Source organism: Pteronotus mesoamericanus, unplaced genomic scaffold (genome assembly GCF_021234165.1).
Source record: "Pteronotus mesoamericanus isolate MK-2021 breed Mesoamerican mustached bat unplaced genomic scaffold, CSHL_Meso_final contig_459, whole genome shotgun sequence".
NCBI lineage: Eukaryota > Metazoa > Chordata > Mammalia > Chiroptera > Mormoopidae > Pteronotus > Pteronotus mesoamericanus.
In genome coordinates, this window is record NW_026555169.1 from 123,157 (window position 1) to 138,501 (window position 15,345).

The window sequence follows — 15,345 nt, forward strand, 5'->3', positions numbered from 1 at the left end:
TCTCCTGCAATCATATTACATTGAAATCTCTGATTAATGAAGAGATTTCCCAGGTTCAGCTGATAGCTCATAATAAATCAATTTAAAGATGTTGTACAAGTCCAGAATAATTTTGAAGCAAGATAAATCTGAAGAGCTTTAATAAATACATTGATTTAATTTTAAAAACAAGAACTTCAAGTTCACATTTTAAAACATTCAATGTTTAATTAAAAAAAGTTGTATTTTAAGACAATTAATTTGACCTATAGCTAAGGAAACAATCACAGCTAACTGGTTTACAATATACAAAATATAACCAACTAAAATTCATACATAAGAAGTTATATTTTATGATAATGAATCAATAATCTAGAGACAGATTTTTATTCTTTTAGAGATCTGATTTTACCTAGATTTTGCCCATCTTTACTTTTTCTTAAATCTTGATCAATGAGTAAACCAAAGACAAAAGTGATTAATTTCAAATAGTTATTTCCACAATTAAGAAATTTCATATTTTCTGATCTAGTTAGAGTAGAAATAAATTGCTATACTTTTTTAAAAGTACCCTTTGGTTTAAACTACTTAGACATTTTGACAAAAAATAAATACTAAGCATTTTTTAGATCCTAATAATCATAGCTGTAGCTTTTCCTCATTACTCCAAATTTAGAGTTTTATATTGTGGGTTTTGAAACCTCTCCCTTTATGTCTCAACAGGAGTTCTATGAATAAATACCACATCAAAATTCCTAGGCAGGAATATAACAAATGATTGTGTTGGTAAACAGGTGTTATATAACACACATACCCCAAAGTTAGAACACAGGTTCTTTTTTTTCTCCAAGTCACGCATTTCTCCTGCTGAATAAATGTTAAATGAATGAAGATTTGTAGTATAAATCATAACTATTCGATGATACCAATATCACATCTCGTCCAAAAACTTGTGAACTCAAATTCAATAATGCAGGTAATATTATGCGGTAATCTCAGTAATATTAGCACTTTATAACAACCAGGTCATATTCTCGGTTAAAATAAGTATTAAGGTATTCCAGACTTTATTTTTCCACCCATTTTTATACTTTATACTCAAAGAAAAGAAAAAGGAGGGAACTGAAAGCATAACATTCTATTCAGTTAATCTAAACAGAGCAACTACCTCATTCACTGAGAACCTCAAAAATGAAAGGCCAGCATGTTACATACTCTCTGTAATCCTCACTAAAGAACTGAAAACTACGGTCCATGTTGGAGAAATAACTTGTCTAAGTCCAAATATTACAAATGCAGAGACAGAATTCAAAGTAGACAATCTACCAAGTTATAAAAACAATGGAAAGACAATGAGTTAATATGAATAACCAAAAAACCAAAATCCTAATAAGTAAAATGCTGCAAGAAGGTTCTCAATGTAACATCTAAATTTAGGCAAAATCAATTTGTATAAGATTTATTCAAATCACTCCAACTACTTGGCTAACTCTTAGTATATAGCAGCAGTATTACCATTTCATAACAATTTAGAAGGCCAGGAGCATAAAACCAAAAACATTCCACCCAAAGACTCTGAACAATTAAATTACTTCAGTATTTTGTTAATTATAGACATTTGGATTTTATAGTAACAATACTTGAAGCCCCTTTCTTGCAGAAGGTTCAAAACTAGTTCAGGTGATTTCTCTCTATCCGAAGAAAAAAGGAGCAAGATTAATGCCAATTTGCAAATAAATACAAAATAGGTATATATTTTTTCAGACAAAATAACAACAGAACTCAGTACTAATTCAAAGTTTAATGCCATAATAAAAAATGTAAATGTTGTGAACCTTTTTTGATCGTTGTTTTTTTACTTTATAGTCACTCATGCAAACTCCGGGTAAAGCACTTGGAATTGAGCTAAAAATAATGTGGCTAATTTGAAAATATCATTAATGACCATTCCTTACCAACACCACTCCCTCCCAGCTGCAACAGAACTCTTAGGAAAGCTTAACATTTCTAGAGCACAAAAACTAAAGTGTGGCTTAATTAAGTCTCTGGTTTTAAAAAAACTTTTTTAAAGTATTCTACCCACTTAGTGGTTTTCCAGTCATTGTGGAAAATCAAGGACTACATGTTTGGGGGCGGGGGGGCGGTGAGTGTGGAGGGGACGGACAATCACTGATTCAAACAATCTAAATAATAGGCAGGTACTGACTAAACTTTTAACTCAAAAACCCTAATTCAACATCTCAGCTACTACAGAAATCTCATCTTAAATAATTAAAAAAACATTTGACTTATACTATACTGATATAATACCGATACCTTACATTAACTGGACAGTTTCAACTTCTCATTTTTGATATATATCGCCACTGTTCCCCATTACACCAGTCAGACCTAGTTTTTAGGGGGTCGGCGGGTGGGGGGAGGAGGCCATGAACATAAGTGAAATAGGTGATTTTATATAATCTTTAAAAAAGAAATTCTTTATGATGCCCCAATACATCTTTCTGAATACAACAGTCATTCATTTTTTTAAAATGTAGTGATAAAGAGTAGGTGACTGATTACTATGCAAAGCAGTAAGTGACAGGAATTGCAGAAGAAAACAGGAAGCCCTGGCCAAGGTAGCTCAGTTGGTCAGAGCATCACCCTGTAAACTGAAAGGTCACAGGTTCAATTCCAGGCCAGGGCCTATGCCTAGGCAGCAGATACAGTCCCCAGTTGGGGCATGTAAAAGAGAAAACTGATCGATGTTTCTCTCCCTCTCTCCAAAAATCAATGAGCATGTCCTCGGGTGAGGATATTTAAAAAAGAAAAGAAGGAAAGAAAGAAGGGAAGGGAGGGAGGAAGGAAAAGGAAAGGAAACAGGAAGAATTTATTCAAAGAAAGAAGCCAATAGGAAAATACATTCAGTTTGCTGTGAAGAAAAAGCAAAGCCCTCCAAGAAAGACTATTTTAAGAAATAAAAGTTTTGATTCAGAATCACACAGTTAAGCAGAAATTTGTATAACAAAATAGTGATGGGAAATCATTATCACATGGGAACAATTCTGTCTCAAACTATACAGTAAATGATGAAAAGGGTAACAGATTGTAAGAATGAAGGGGAATTTCCATATTTGTAACAACTAAATGATTTTACTGGTTGAGATTATCCAAAACAAATTTTCAAAAATAAAACCTCCTAATTAATGGAGAAGAAGCTATCTTTATGTGAACTAAACTAAAATTGAGCACTTACTAAAACTGAGCACTTAAAGTTGAGCCATTAAAGTAACATTTTCTAAGTAATTTTTCATAATTGCCACTCTACCACAGAATGGGACATGGAATTAGACTAGAAGGAATGCATGTTAGAGGGTGTCATTATGCCTGTCCTCAAATTTGAACCCTTAGTCACAAGCAACAGTAAAATAATGAAGTAACTTAAAAAGTGCACCAAAACTCTTAGCCTCAACAATCCCCGATAACTTGAAAGTATCTTCCTCTTTTTATTTAAAAAATGTTAATATTTTCAGCTTTCTTTAGATATTCAAGAACTTCACCAAAAATTCCTACAAGTCTTAATGTCATTTTAACACTAGTCACTTTCATTAAGTGAACTAAATAATAGTCTACACACTTTAACCATTTTATTGTTTGTTTCTCTAGCACTATTTTGCAATACTGAAGTTAGGATGACATCTGTCTTCACATGCTTTGGAACTACATCCATAATGAAGCTTTTGTGTGGAGATAGCTTTCCATGTTAAGGACAATAAATGAGTAGCTTTTGGGTAATACCTGACTAACCAAAGCCCCAATTTACAGTCATTTTCTTATCCAGAAAGAAATCAATGCAATGCACCAAAAGGGATTTATCTTAACTTTTTTAGATACAGATTTTAATGAAACACACACACACACTTACAGTTTCAAATTAAATGTGTTTTGGTCTCTGGTGGTTCATACAGTGTACTTTCAATCTGAAACTCTCCAAAGACCCAAATTAAAAAGGCAAAAAAGACACACCTTGAGTATCAAAAACAATTATCTGCCAATGTTCAACACTGATTTAGTCATCAAAAATATTTCTATTGTATTCAGTGAAATAAAAATACAACAAATTTTAGAGAAATAATCCATTTTGTTAAGCTACATTGCTGAAAATACAGGTATAGCCTAGTCTTGGGTAAAATGCCATTTCAAGTTATAAAAAACAAACTAAAATGACTAAAATTTTAATGAATTGTATAATCTGGGCTAAGCCCAATGTGTGTACATTTTTAAAAGAAGCTACCATATCTGACATGGTAATAATAACTACAATGCTTTTCTTAAAGACTGGTTAAAGAAGTGATTTTAATAAAGATTTTGAGTTACTTGCCTTGTAGTACCAATCCTGAAATTTTTTACAGCAGTCCTCACTACAGAAATCTCTCACGACACCATCCAATTCTTTAGTTGCTCCCTTCTTACACAGTTGAGAGCAGTAGTTGCAAGTAACACATCTCAATCCTAGGCGTCTTGCAAAATCCTGTTTGTACAGTAGTTTGCAGCCTGAAAATTAAAAGATTTTAATATTAAAACAAAAAAAACACACCAAAAGCTACTTTTGGGGTGAGAGAGAATTTATGGCACATAGGTCATTCACTTTACAAATTGCCTATAAATTTACATATAAAGTCCTCTTTCTCTCCTGACCAAAACTATGCAGGATCAACACCAACCTATAAATATTCAAACAAAGGCATGGAATATTATATTGGATATCATGTGGGCTCAAATAATTAATGTTCTAAGACACTCAAATCTGGTAATGTTTCAGCACTGTTTTATTGGCTCTATTTAAATATAACCTTGCTTAGGTATCATAAACACACCACAAACTGGCATTTTAATAAATGAAATAATGCAGATTGTTGAGAGTGAAAGATGAGAATTGTGACATTAATATTTTCACTTAAAAAGCAAACTTAAGGATGTAATTCAGCTAAGTAGGCATTTTAGACAAATTTTCTAGTCTTTTGCCTCTGCCACCCTACAGGGACCTTCAGGAAAGTAAAACTGGTTTATTCACATGGAGAGAGGAAACATTTTTGTTATTCTATTCCTTCAGGAAAATATTTCCTTTACCTACTATGTAAATGCATTATTTTAATTTTTTTTACATATCAATCTTACACCCTGTATCTTTATGAGGATTAAATAATCTTCTATATTTTTGTTCATGTTGTGCCAAATAAAAACCTTTAACAAGGAGCTCAAGTTACACCTCCTCCACAAACTCTGGCCTAATCAACCTACCTTTAAATGATCTTTACCAACAGTGAACTCAAACTGCAATTGTTTTATATATAACGTATTTTGGCAATTAATCTATGACTTCTTCTCTGTTACTCTGAACTGTATTTATAAACATTTCTATTATTTCACCTTTATTAGCTTCAATTTTCTAAATAGATTTTGATGGCAGTACCAGGTAGTACACGATTTATTATTTCTAACAGTTTCCAGCAGATAACTAGATACTACTAGCACTAACTGTTTCTATATTATTAAACAGAAAAAAGACAGAGGTCCTTTTGTTCAAGCTTTTATTGCCATCTAAAGTGGTAAGTCCCTCTGAATGGAAATTATGTTCTTAAAATAGACATCAGTTATCTATTTGCTGGTACTTGTCTGTTCATTTTAGTAAAATCTACATAATCCAAGTGGCACAAGATCACTGATCTATACACCAGCCATCAACATCCATACATTCATATTTAGGAATCACTAAGAATGTCAGTGCACAAAAATTCAGGTGCAAAAAGAGTTAAATTAATTCAGAATCAATCTTTTCAATGAAACACTATGTCCCTTTTCATTATAGCTGTGAACTTAACAGTAAACTTAGTACCCTTTCATCCCAGGTGACATGTACCAATTAAATCTATAAAACTAGAATGCTTTGTTTTATAGCAAACTTCTATGTAAAATGTACTCATATAATGTTGCAAGAACTGATAATCTTTTGGTATTGCTTTCATTCCCTACTGCTGGCATTTAGGATTTTCCAACATTTTCCCCCCAACAGTACAGAGGTCTTTTATTTTTTCACACTTCTCGTGCCATGTATTCCTAAGGAGTGGGTTCCAGCAGCTCATGCTCCTTTCCACTGGTTCTCACAAAGTGTGCTTCTTTAGGGGAGCAGGCTGGCACTTCAAGTGAACTCTTTTGACTTCCTTGTTTTTCTGATCATTTTCCTTCACATATTTTAGGAAGCTACCTCAGCTCTTAAAGAGTGCTTAATATTCCCAATACATATATTAATTCTCTTGGCAAGAATCTGCCCTTAACTTCTTTGTTTAAAACAATGCCCACTATATGCAGGTGACACTGCCCAGGGGTATCCAACCCACAGCCTACTAGCTGCATGCAGCCCAGGATGGCTATGAATGCAGCCTAACACAAAATCACAAATCCACTTAAAACCTTTTCTGGCTTATCAGTTTTCATTAGTGTTTGTGTAATTAATGTGTGGCCCAAGACAACTCTTCTTCTTCTTCCAGTGGGGCCCAGAGATGCCAAAAGGCTGGACATCCCATAGACTTCCAGATTTACCATGGGAACATTTGTGGGGCATTCCTTTTTGAACAGTGCCCATTCCTCTGAGGTCTACAATATCACCTTTCTTGCAGATTTGCCTATTATATGGCCAAAGGAACAACTCCATGTTTTCTAAAAGGCCTAAAGAATATAGAGCAGGTGCCTCTTTTCTTTACCTTTGTGTTAGTCATTTTGACAAATTACAGGAATATGGTGGTTCTGGAAAAAAAAACAAAAACAAAAACTTCCAACCTTTTTCTTTCCCCTAACTAGCAAAAGAAATCCATAGAAAAAGTGGATTCAGGGAGAAAAACTAACTGAAAAATAATAGATAAGGACAGCAGATAGGAAAGCTGGGAGTTCAGTGTTTGGGGTCAAAGAAAGAATAGAAAGTGAAAGGCAACTTCAAGCAAGAATGTGACATTTGGGGAAAAGTAATAACCACAAGAGCCCAGAACCTAGAGTGACAATCCTGGTTCCTATCTCTGAACAATTAGAATGAGGACTGGAGTCCATTTCTATACTCTGCTGCTGGGCCCCAGAACAGAAGTGTGAGAGGAAGAGAATTCCAGAATTCACTCCAACAAAAATCAGTGTTTCTCTGGTATCCCAAATTGAAAACCTGAGTATTCCCCCATTATAGGAATGCCACAGGTAATTTTTTTTTCTGGTACACTGAAAACCTCTGAAGGTTAGGCAGTCTGCAGAACAGAAAAATGGATCCAATAGAAGAGAATTCTAGTCTACTTGGAAAGTCAACTTTCAGGTCACAATTCACAATTTTAGAAATGACATGGTAGGATAGTGGTTTTTGTTTTTTTTTAATTCTCAAAACTTCCCTGAAAAGGAAAACAGATTACTAAATTTTTAGAGGTATAACACCTAAGATTCAGAGGTCTATTAAATATATGTAACAAAGTAAGTCAACAGAAAGCAAACTCAATTTTTCGTGTTCAGCTATACTAACATTGTACAGCTCCTCTGGACATACGTAGTTATATAGTTTGAAAATATATTTTGGCAAAAACTTAATATTAAATATTAATAAGTTATGAACAACACTGTAAGTACACTTGCCTTCACTACAGAAGGGTCTCTTAACGCCAGAGAAATTTACTGTTTCGTGAAGAGTCTTCTCCTCTTGACAGTACTCGCAATATGTAACTATGCAATGCAGCTTCTTATAGTCGTCTGAGCAGGTTCTGCTGCAGAATTGATGCACTTTATTCTAAATGCACAATGGGAACCTTGGTAAGCAGAGGACAACCATCTCGAGAACAAGTTTAAGAAATAAATAAGCCACATTTACAAAAACTAAGTTAAATCATTTACCTACTTATTATTATCTTCCTTGGAGTACATTTTTGATAGACCACAGACACCTAGTTTAACTAATTCACTGAGCTCCACAAAATTTAATACCATTAACTACCCAAAAATTATAATGAAAGAGTACAAGCATCACCAAAGCAAGAGAGCAATCTGGTGTTGCTAATAGAACTGTGGAAATGGGAACAATGGAAGATACAACATGGGTAAGCTACAGAAAGATGAAAATTGTTGAGTATAGTTCAAGTAGGTTCAATCTCATTCCTTCCACAGCTTAACAGTAACAGACCTACTGTAGCTAAGATATTCAACTTGGAGTTAGCACACATTGTGCTGCTCAGCTTGAGACGAGGGGGCTCCCTTGAATAATGCAAGGTTAGTAATTGCTTAGTTATTTCTCCTGGCCCCAAATCCCTATCTAGTCAGAGATACTTTTCAAATATGCAGCTGAAGAGGAACAGGTTAAAACCTCCCGGGAAGCAGTGTTTCCTCTGCTATCGTGCAGGATACAGACTAAGTCTAAATCATCTAACATTAGCAAAGATACCTAAAGACCTGGATGAGAAAAAGTGAAAGAGCCAAGGAAGTACCTCAAGTTAGTAAGGCAATCATCAGTGGTGGAAAGGTGCCCTATCAAGGACATGTTAAGTATAAAGAAAAAGAAACTGAAACTGAGAAGCAAGAGGCCCCAAGCTCTCAATCACCTGAGGGGCAGGCACAGCTCTCATTCTGTTTGATGGTGTTTCCTAAGACCTTCCAATATTTGCCCTCCACATAAATAAAAGCAACACAGCAGTAAGACTGAAAAAGCAGGGTGCTGCCGACATGGAGAGGGTGGAAAGGACCTCATTTTCTATTATCAAGACTCAGTTTATGCAGGACCTTCATCTCCTGTTTGATACTACTCTACGTGCTTGCTCATGCGCTTTCCTCATTTCCCACCATTCCTTTATCCTTTCTCACTGGACCTTCAACATTCTTCCAGCTAGGATATAGAGGGTTTTAGTCACTAAAAATCATCACTGGGTGCCATCAACAGTCTCAAAGAATGATTGGTTAAAATGTTCTTGAGACTATACCAATCTAATTAACAAACTAGAAAATGTTATAAGGATTAAAGTGTTAAGACAATGAAATTTCAGATACTGTACTGTAAAAAGTACTGTAAAAAGTACTGTAAAAATTGTGTAGTCTGGTTATGGGTACCACATTTTACCTAAAATTTGCCAACAGCCACTAATAAGACCTTGTACACCATTTTACATTCTACATGCCCTCAAAAAGGTAAAAGAAAAAATAGCCAGAGATGAACATTACCCAAGAAAGCAATATTCAGCCCTGATTGGTACGGTTCAGTGGGTTGGTGGTGTCACCAGTTCGATTCCTGGTGAGGGCCTGTGTTGCCTGCAGGACAGGTCCCCAGTTGAGGGGGAGACAATCAATCTATGTTTATCTTGCTCATCAATGTGTCTCTCCCCACCCTTCCCCTTTCTCTAAAAACAAATTAATAAAACCTATAAAAAAATTTTTAAAAAGAAGAAAGCAATATTCAACCAGGACCATCTTGTCCATCCATCCACTATTACTGTCTCTTCATGGGAAGAAAAATTAATGATCACAGTTTTTGTTAATGGCAAAAAGATATGACAAAGTAAATTAATAAAATGGTAAAGGCAAGAGTAATGAGAAGGGAAAACAAATTTATATTAAAATTATTTTATTATAACAAAATTATAAAATGTTAAATGACAACATGGTAAATGACTACTGAATTCTATTTTACAGGTAGCAGGCAATACAAGATATTAGAGTTCACAGATAATATTTATAAGGATGGGCAGAGAGAAGAAATGGTCAAAATACAGTATAAATATTCCAGAAACACAGCTAAACAAAGTGACACTCCATGTGCTATTGTGAACATAATATATAGTGAATATGACTTCAATAATTTGTTTTACATTTAAAAAAACAGGTCCTTTGTTGGTGCCACTCCCACATAAATAAATAATTCAAATATCATGATGCATCATACTTAGTGACAACATCTTTTCTTTCTTAATGGTACACATTGTCTGAAAAAGTGATCCTTATCCACTAGAAACAGATTCTCAGAGGGAAAAACCTTAGTCATTTTACTGGACTTTCTTTAGCACTAGATAAGAAACATAACAAAATATGACTTGCCTCCCATTCCAGGATTTCTGGCTTTGAACAAAAGGAATTTTTGCAATAGTTGCATTTCAATTGAATGTCACTGGGAGCTACAAACTGGCCATTTGGAGATGACTGCACACTTAGAGCCTTAAACAAAAACAAAGAACAAAACATACTGAGTCTGATGCAGACTTCAGATTTGCGTTTGTGACAACTGTCAAATATCCAGAAAAGAGGATTTTTTTTTAAGTATTTCAACACATAAAAGAACATGTCTCAATTTTGTCTTTATAAAGTATACTGTTATTCTAAGTATGTTTTCTGAAATTAAAATTCATTTTTTATCACAGGATAACTGTCAAAAATATGAGAAAAATCATACCATTCCTGATTTTTTTTTTCACATTAAGAAATCATAAGCAAGTAACAGTGAGGCTGTTTAATGAAGTTCTGCACTAGTAAATAAAAATTTAAATTCTAGGTGCTGGCTGGGTAGCTCAGTTGGTTAGAGTATTGTCCCAATACAACAGGGGTTGCAGGTTCAATCCCCAATCAGGGCACATACAAGAATCAACTGATGAATGCGTAAATTAGTGGAACAATAGTGGAAACCGATGTTTCCCTTTCTCTCTCCCTCCCTACCTCTCTCTAAAATCAGTAAACAAACTATTAAAAAAAAATTTAAACCCTAGCCCCCTACTCTTTAACAGCTGACCAACCACTGACCACTTGCACTGTTGTCATCATTGTCATTCCAAGTACATCAATGAAAACAGCCCATGATACTTTTTAAAGGTGATCATTTCTTATACAAAACTGGGGAGAGCAGGGGTGAAGATTTATAGACTGGTACTGATACTAGGAATTTATTTTGATTTTATTATACTTCAAGTTAAAACCATTTACAGCAGAAAGATATAAAAATACATGGGCTTTAAAACTTTTAATCAAAAGAAAAAAAAACTTTTAATCTAATCTGAGTGGGTGAGTACAGTGATACTTAATTTTCATTTTTTAATCTATATTACATAATCTTCTGAATGTATTAAATTCAGAAGTTCATAAAATTTTTTAATATTGCAGTGAAAAGAAAATGACCTGTAACTAATTTTTTAAACTGTATTGTTGCCCTGGCCAGGTTAGCTGTAGAGTCATCCTATATGGTTAGCTGTAGAGTCGTCCTATATACCAAAAGGTTGCAGGTTCAATCCCCAGTCAGGGCACTTACAGGAAGCAACCAATCAATGTTTCTCCACATCGATGTCTGTCTCTCCCCCTGACCCTTCCTCTCTAAAATCAGCAAACATATCCTTGGGTGAGTATTTAAAAAAAATTTTTTTTTACATTTCTGCATTGTTCAACACAATTAAAATTAGTGAAAAAATAAAACATGCAGATTTAAGACAGTATCAGGTGAGTAAAATTTTCAAAGAAAAACTACCTCTCCCTTATTGTTTTCAAAACACCTTCAAGTCCATTAAAATTAATTATTTTTTATAAATGAAAATACCATCCTATTATTTTGTATTAAAAAATCATCTAATGAAGACATGAAGTTCAAAATCTATGTTGGCTTTAAGATAAAGGGGAAAATGCTGCTTTTGTATTTGTCAACCTTGTATTACTTTTATGCAGAGTCACAAAATGAGGAGGCTGCCTACAAACTTATTTGCATGCATCCCTCAGAAGTCAGAGTCTAAATTCAGTGTTTCTTTAAAATATACAATGTACTATTATGCAAGTGGTCTCATCAAATCGTGGGCAATACAAGTTACAAGTAAAAGAAAAAAGTAGATAAAATATTTTCAGTTAACATTTCAGTTTGCCCAACATCAAAAGGAATAAAGAAAGTTATAATCTGACAAGCAGAACGCTACAAACACTGTCCTGCATTCATCTACTTACTCCTTATTTGTTAATTTCTACTTTATGAAAAGCCAACAAGTCAGAACCAGTATTTTCCACTCAGGGTGTATCAATGGCCATAATCCCAACTTCCAAAATGAAACTTTAGTCTTGAATATGGGTAATCACCTAAACTCATCTGAGCACATAAACTAACAAAAACACTCACCAGGCTGAATTCAAAACCACTTCAACTTAAATGTTAGTAACTGTTAACTACTGTAACATACATAAGAGACCTAAGTTTTCATTTTAAATAAATTGAAACAGAGCACACTGCCTGCAACACATAACTGTTGAGAGCGAATGAACTCATGACTCATGGCTTCATGTACTGATAAGAACCTACGCTTAACACCCTGAAATTTTCAAAGAGCAGGTAGTAAACCTACTCAGGCCACTTAACTAATACTAAATCCCCTCTAAACTATTCTTCCTAGTGGTCAGCGAGCTTAGGTTTGAACACTTCCAGTAATAATGTCTTCGGAGACTACCCATATACCAATTTTGAAGAACTATGTAATTTACCAAAATAAAAAGTTGTTTACATTTACCAAAATGAAAAATGTCTCCCAAAAACTTACCTTGAATTAATTTAGGGCCTACAATAACAAATCCAATCCCCTTTTTACCTGGTATATTTCTAATATATGAAAAAAACATTTATGCTCATCAATTCCAGGCTAAATATACCCACAGCCGTCATAAAACAGAATTCCCCAGTAAGAGTCACATCATGTTATTTGAACCATCTACTAAGAAAATACATCAGGCATTTAGCTCAATTTTATTTATTTTCCTTCAAAGTCTATGTCACAAATACAAATAAAAAAATTAGATCATCTAAGTAGAGAGCTAGAGGCAGCCATGCCTACTACGACTCTAGAATTTCCACCCACCAATGTGACCCTCAACAAAATGGACAAACTAGCACATTAAGCATATTTCATTGTTCATTTTCTATGTCTATTTTATTGGGGTACAGGATATGCAAAATAAGTATCAAACCTGAAATTTAGCCACACAACTGGAATTGCAAAAGTTATACAGTTTTCCATCAGGCATTGTGGCTTGATATTGAGGTAAAGAGTTTCGCTTACAAAAATGGCAAATAATTCCCAAACCTAGGAGAGAAAAGGTATATATCTGATTACTTTATAAAGTAATAAAGCTTTTTTTTTTTAAATCTTAATTGACCTCAGAATAGTTTCTTTATGGAAACTTCTGTAAATTATCCTTTAATTTCCAAGATTATTTATACCTTAAAAAAATACTGTCATAAAAAAGTCTGCTACTGTGTCTCTAAAACATAGACACATGGGAAAAAAATCTCAGTTTTAGATAATGTTTAGATGGAAAAACAGGTTTAGCTAAGAACAGACATGGACAGAACTTCAAGAATAACTTAAAAGTTCAATGGAATATGGAATGATCAAAACAATTTTAGAAGTTTTCAGTAATACTGTTTAGTGATAATAAAAATAAAGTTTATGCAGTTAGAACAAGCCTAAAAATAAAGTTAAAGGAGAGAACGTAGCTAGAATATCAGTCATGTTATTAACATTTTTAAATTCCAAAATTCCTGAAACTTACTTTGTGATTTTGCATATTTTGTCTTGTGACTGTTCATGCAAGCAGTTGAACAGTATGGCTCCATATATCCATTAGGACCTATACACTGAGTCATGTCAAAAAACCTGCACTGTGTTCGGCAACCAGTACAAGTGGTCAGTTTCCCATATTTCTAAAATGTGAAACAGAAAAAGATAATTAAGAAAACCACAATTTAACTTAAAAAATTACTGTATTTTTCATTTCACCTTTTCTCTCTGGCGAAACAATTCTATTAATCTCTAATCAGGGTTAGTGGGTCAGAAGTACAATGCAGCTAAATCAGATCCAAACAAAAGTATAATGATTTGAGTTGAGTTGTCTCCTTTAAAAATACAGTGTTTTCCTTATTAATTTATCAGACTCCTACATATAACTTACAACTGAAAATCAAAGAAAGGCACAGAGACATCTGCTTATAGTAATGACACACTTCTTTGTCATTTGACAGAAGAAATTAAATGGACCTAAAAATATAAGCCTAAAGAAACAAATTGGAAGACATTAAACACTTATCCTGTTGAATGAACTGCTGTTGTCCAAGCACTTTTGGAATGTCTCTTAAAACTGATTTACTACCTACTACCTAATCTACTATATTTAGAACCTAATTTTTGGCTATTAACCAGCATTAATAGTTAGTCAACAGATAATAATCAAGTCAATCCTTCTCCTAAGGATGACTATGTGCCAACACTGATATAATACAGAAAAATGAGATAGAATGTATCATGTTAAGACACAGGAGGTAGGTACACTTTGAAAACTGCTAAACAAAAGCAGTATCACTGAAATATAGTCTTACAGAAATACAATTTGGATGAACTGGGGCATCTGCATTGAAACATTTACTTGATAGTCACAGTTAGACATCAAACAGGGGCAGGGGGGGGAGCCTTTTAGAGCAACTCTGATCTGTTCTGAGCGTCTGGGCGTTTACAGACTGGTCACTCATCTGCATACCCAACAGCATCTAGTACAATATGATGATTTATAAGATGATCTCAAATGTTCCATGGGTGGATAAATAACAGATGTCAAGGAAGATGACAATCAGGCCAAAAATAACACAGAATAGGTAAGCTGCATGGATAAATTTCACGAGAACCAACAAATTTTAGAAAATGAAAGTAAAAATTGTAGGTAAAAAACAATAACCAATATCAACATCAAAAAAATAGAAGAAAAAAGAATGACTTCCTCAGCACAACAATCACGTGCAGAAAGGTTTGTTATATTCACTCTGGTACCATAATGTATAACCCATGCTGCCTATTTCCCATTTACTCAACTATCACTTCTTAGAGGAAGCCCTAAGTTTTACTTTTAAAGTGGAAATCAACTCATTCTTCAATTTCTGATAGGCTCCACAAAGAAATACTTATTGGTAAGATCAATAGCAAAAGAATGGTTAACAAGAAAGAAATAAAAATAGCTATAATAAACCTATTAAATCTTTTTTAAATTAATTTATTTTTTAAAGTACATTTGTCTCTGCCTTTCCCCCACCACTGTCCCCTGCGTCCCTCCCCCCTATAAACCTATTAAATCTTATTATGACTTTCCCAGTGTTTGGAGTGGCAACACATTTTCCTAAGGTCTACATAATAATCTGTTATATTGGGGAAAACTAATCAATAAAACAATAGAAGATAAAATAAATGTTTAAAATCTGATACCACAGTACAAATTAGGAATACTAAAAATATTAGGACACCTGTCACTGTATTGCAGGATCACTCCCAGTAGATATGTGCATGAGATTTTCAGGTAGCAGCACCTACAAAGAATTCCTTT

The 15,345-nt window shown here is 33.9% G+C and overlaps 1 protein-coding gene across 4 annotated transcripts in view; it reads right to left on the reverse strand.

Annotated features, from left to right (window-relative positions):
- Positions 1-15,345, reverse strand: part of LOC129074029 (zinc finger MYM-type protein 2) — a 115,189-nt gene that overhangs the window by 40,050 nt on the left and 59,794 nt on the right. For 3 of the 4 annotated variants that reach the window (XM_054577718.1, XM_054577715.1, XM_054577714.1), the window contains 5 exons: positions 13,531-13,681; positions 12,946-13,061; positions 10,063-10,179; positions 7,624-7,774; positions 4,343-4,515 (listed from right to left, as the gene is read on the reverse strand). In XM_054577718.1, coding sequence (XP_054433693.1) covers positions 4,343-4,515; positions 7,624-7,774; positions 10,063-10,179; positions 12,946-13,061; positions 13,531-13,681 — 708 coding nt within the window. The remainder of the gene's footprint in view (positions 1-4,342; positions 4,516-7,623; positions 7,775-10,062; positions 10,180-12,945; positions 13,062-13,530; positions 13,682-15,345) is intronic. The other variant, XM_054577717.1, reaches the window with a different exon arrangement.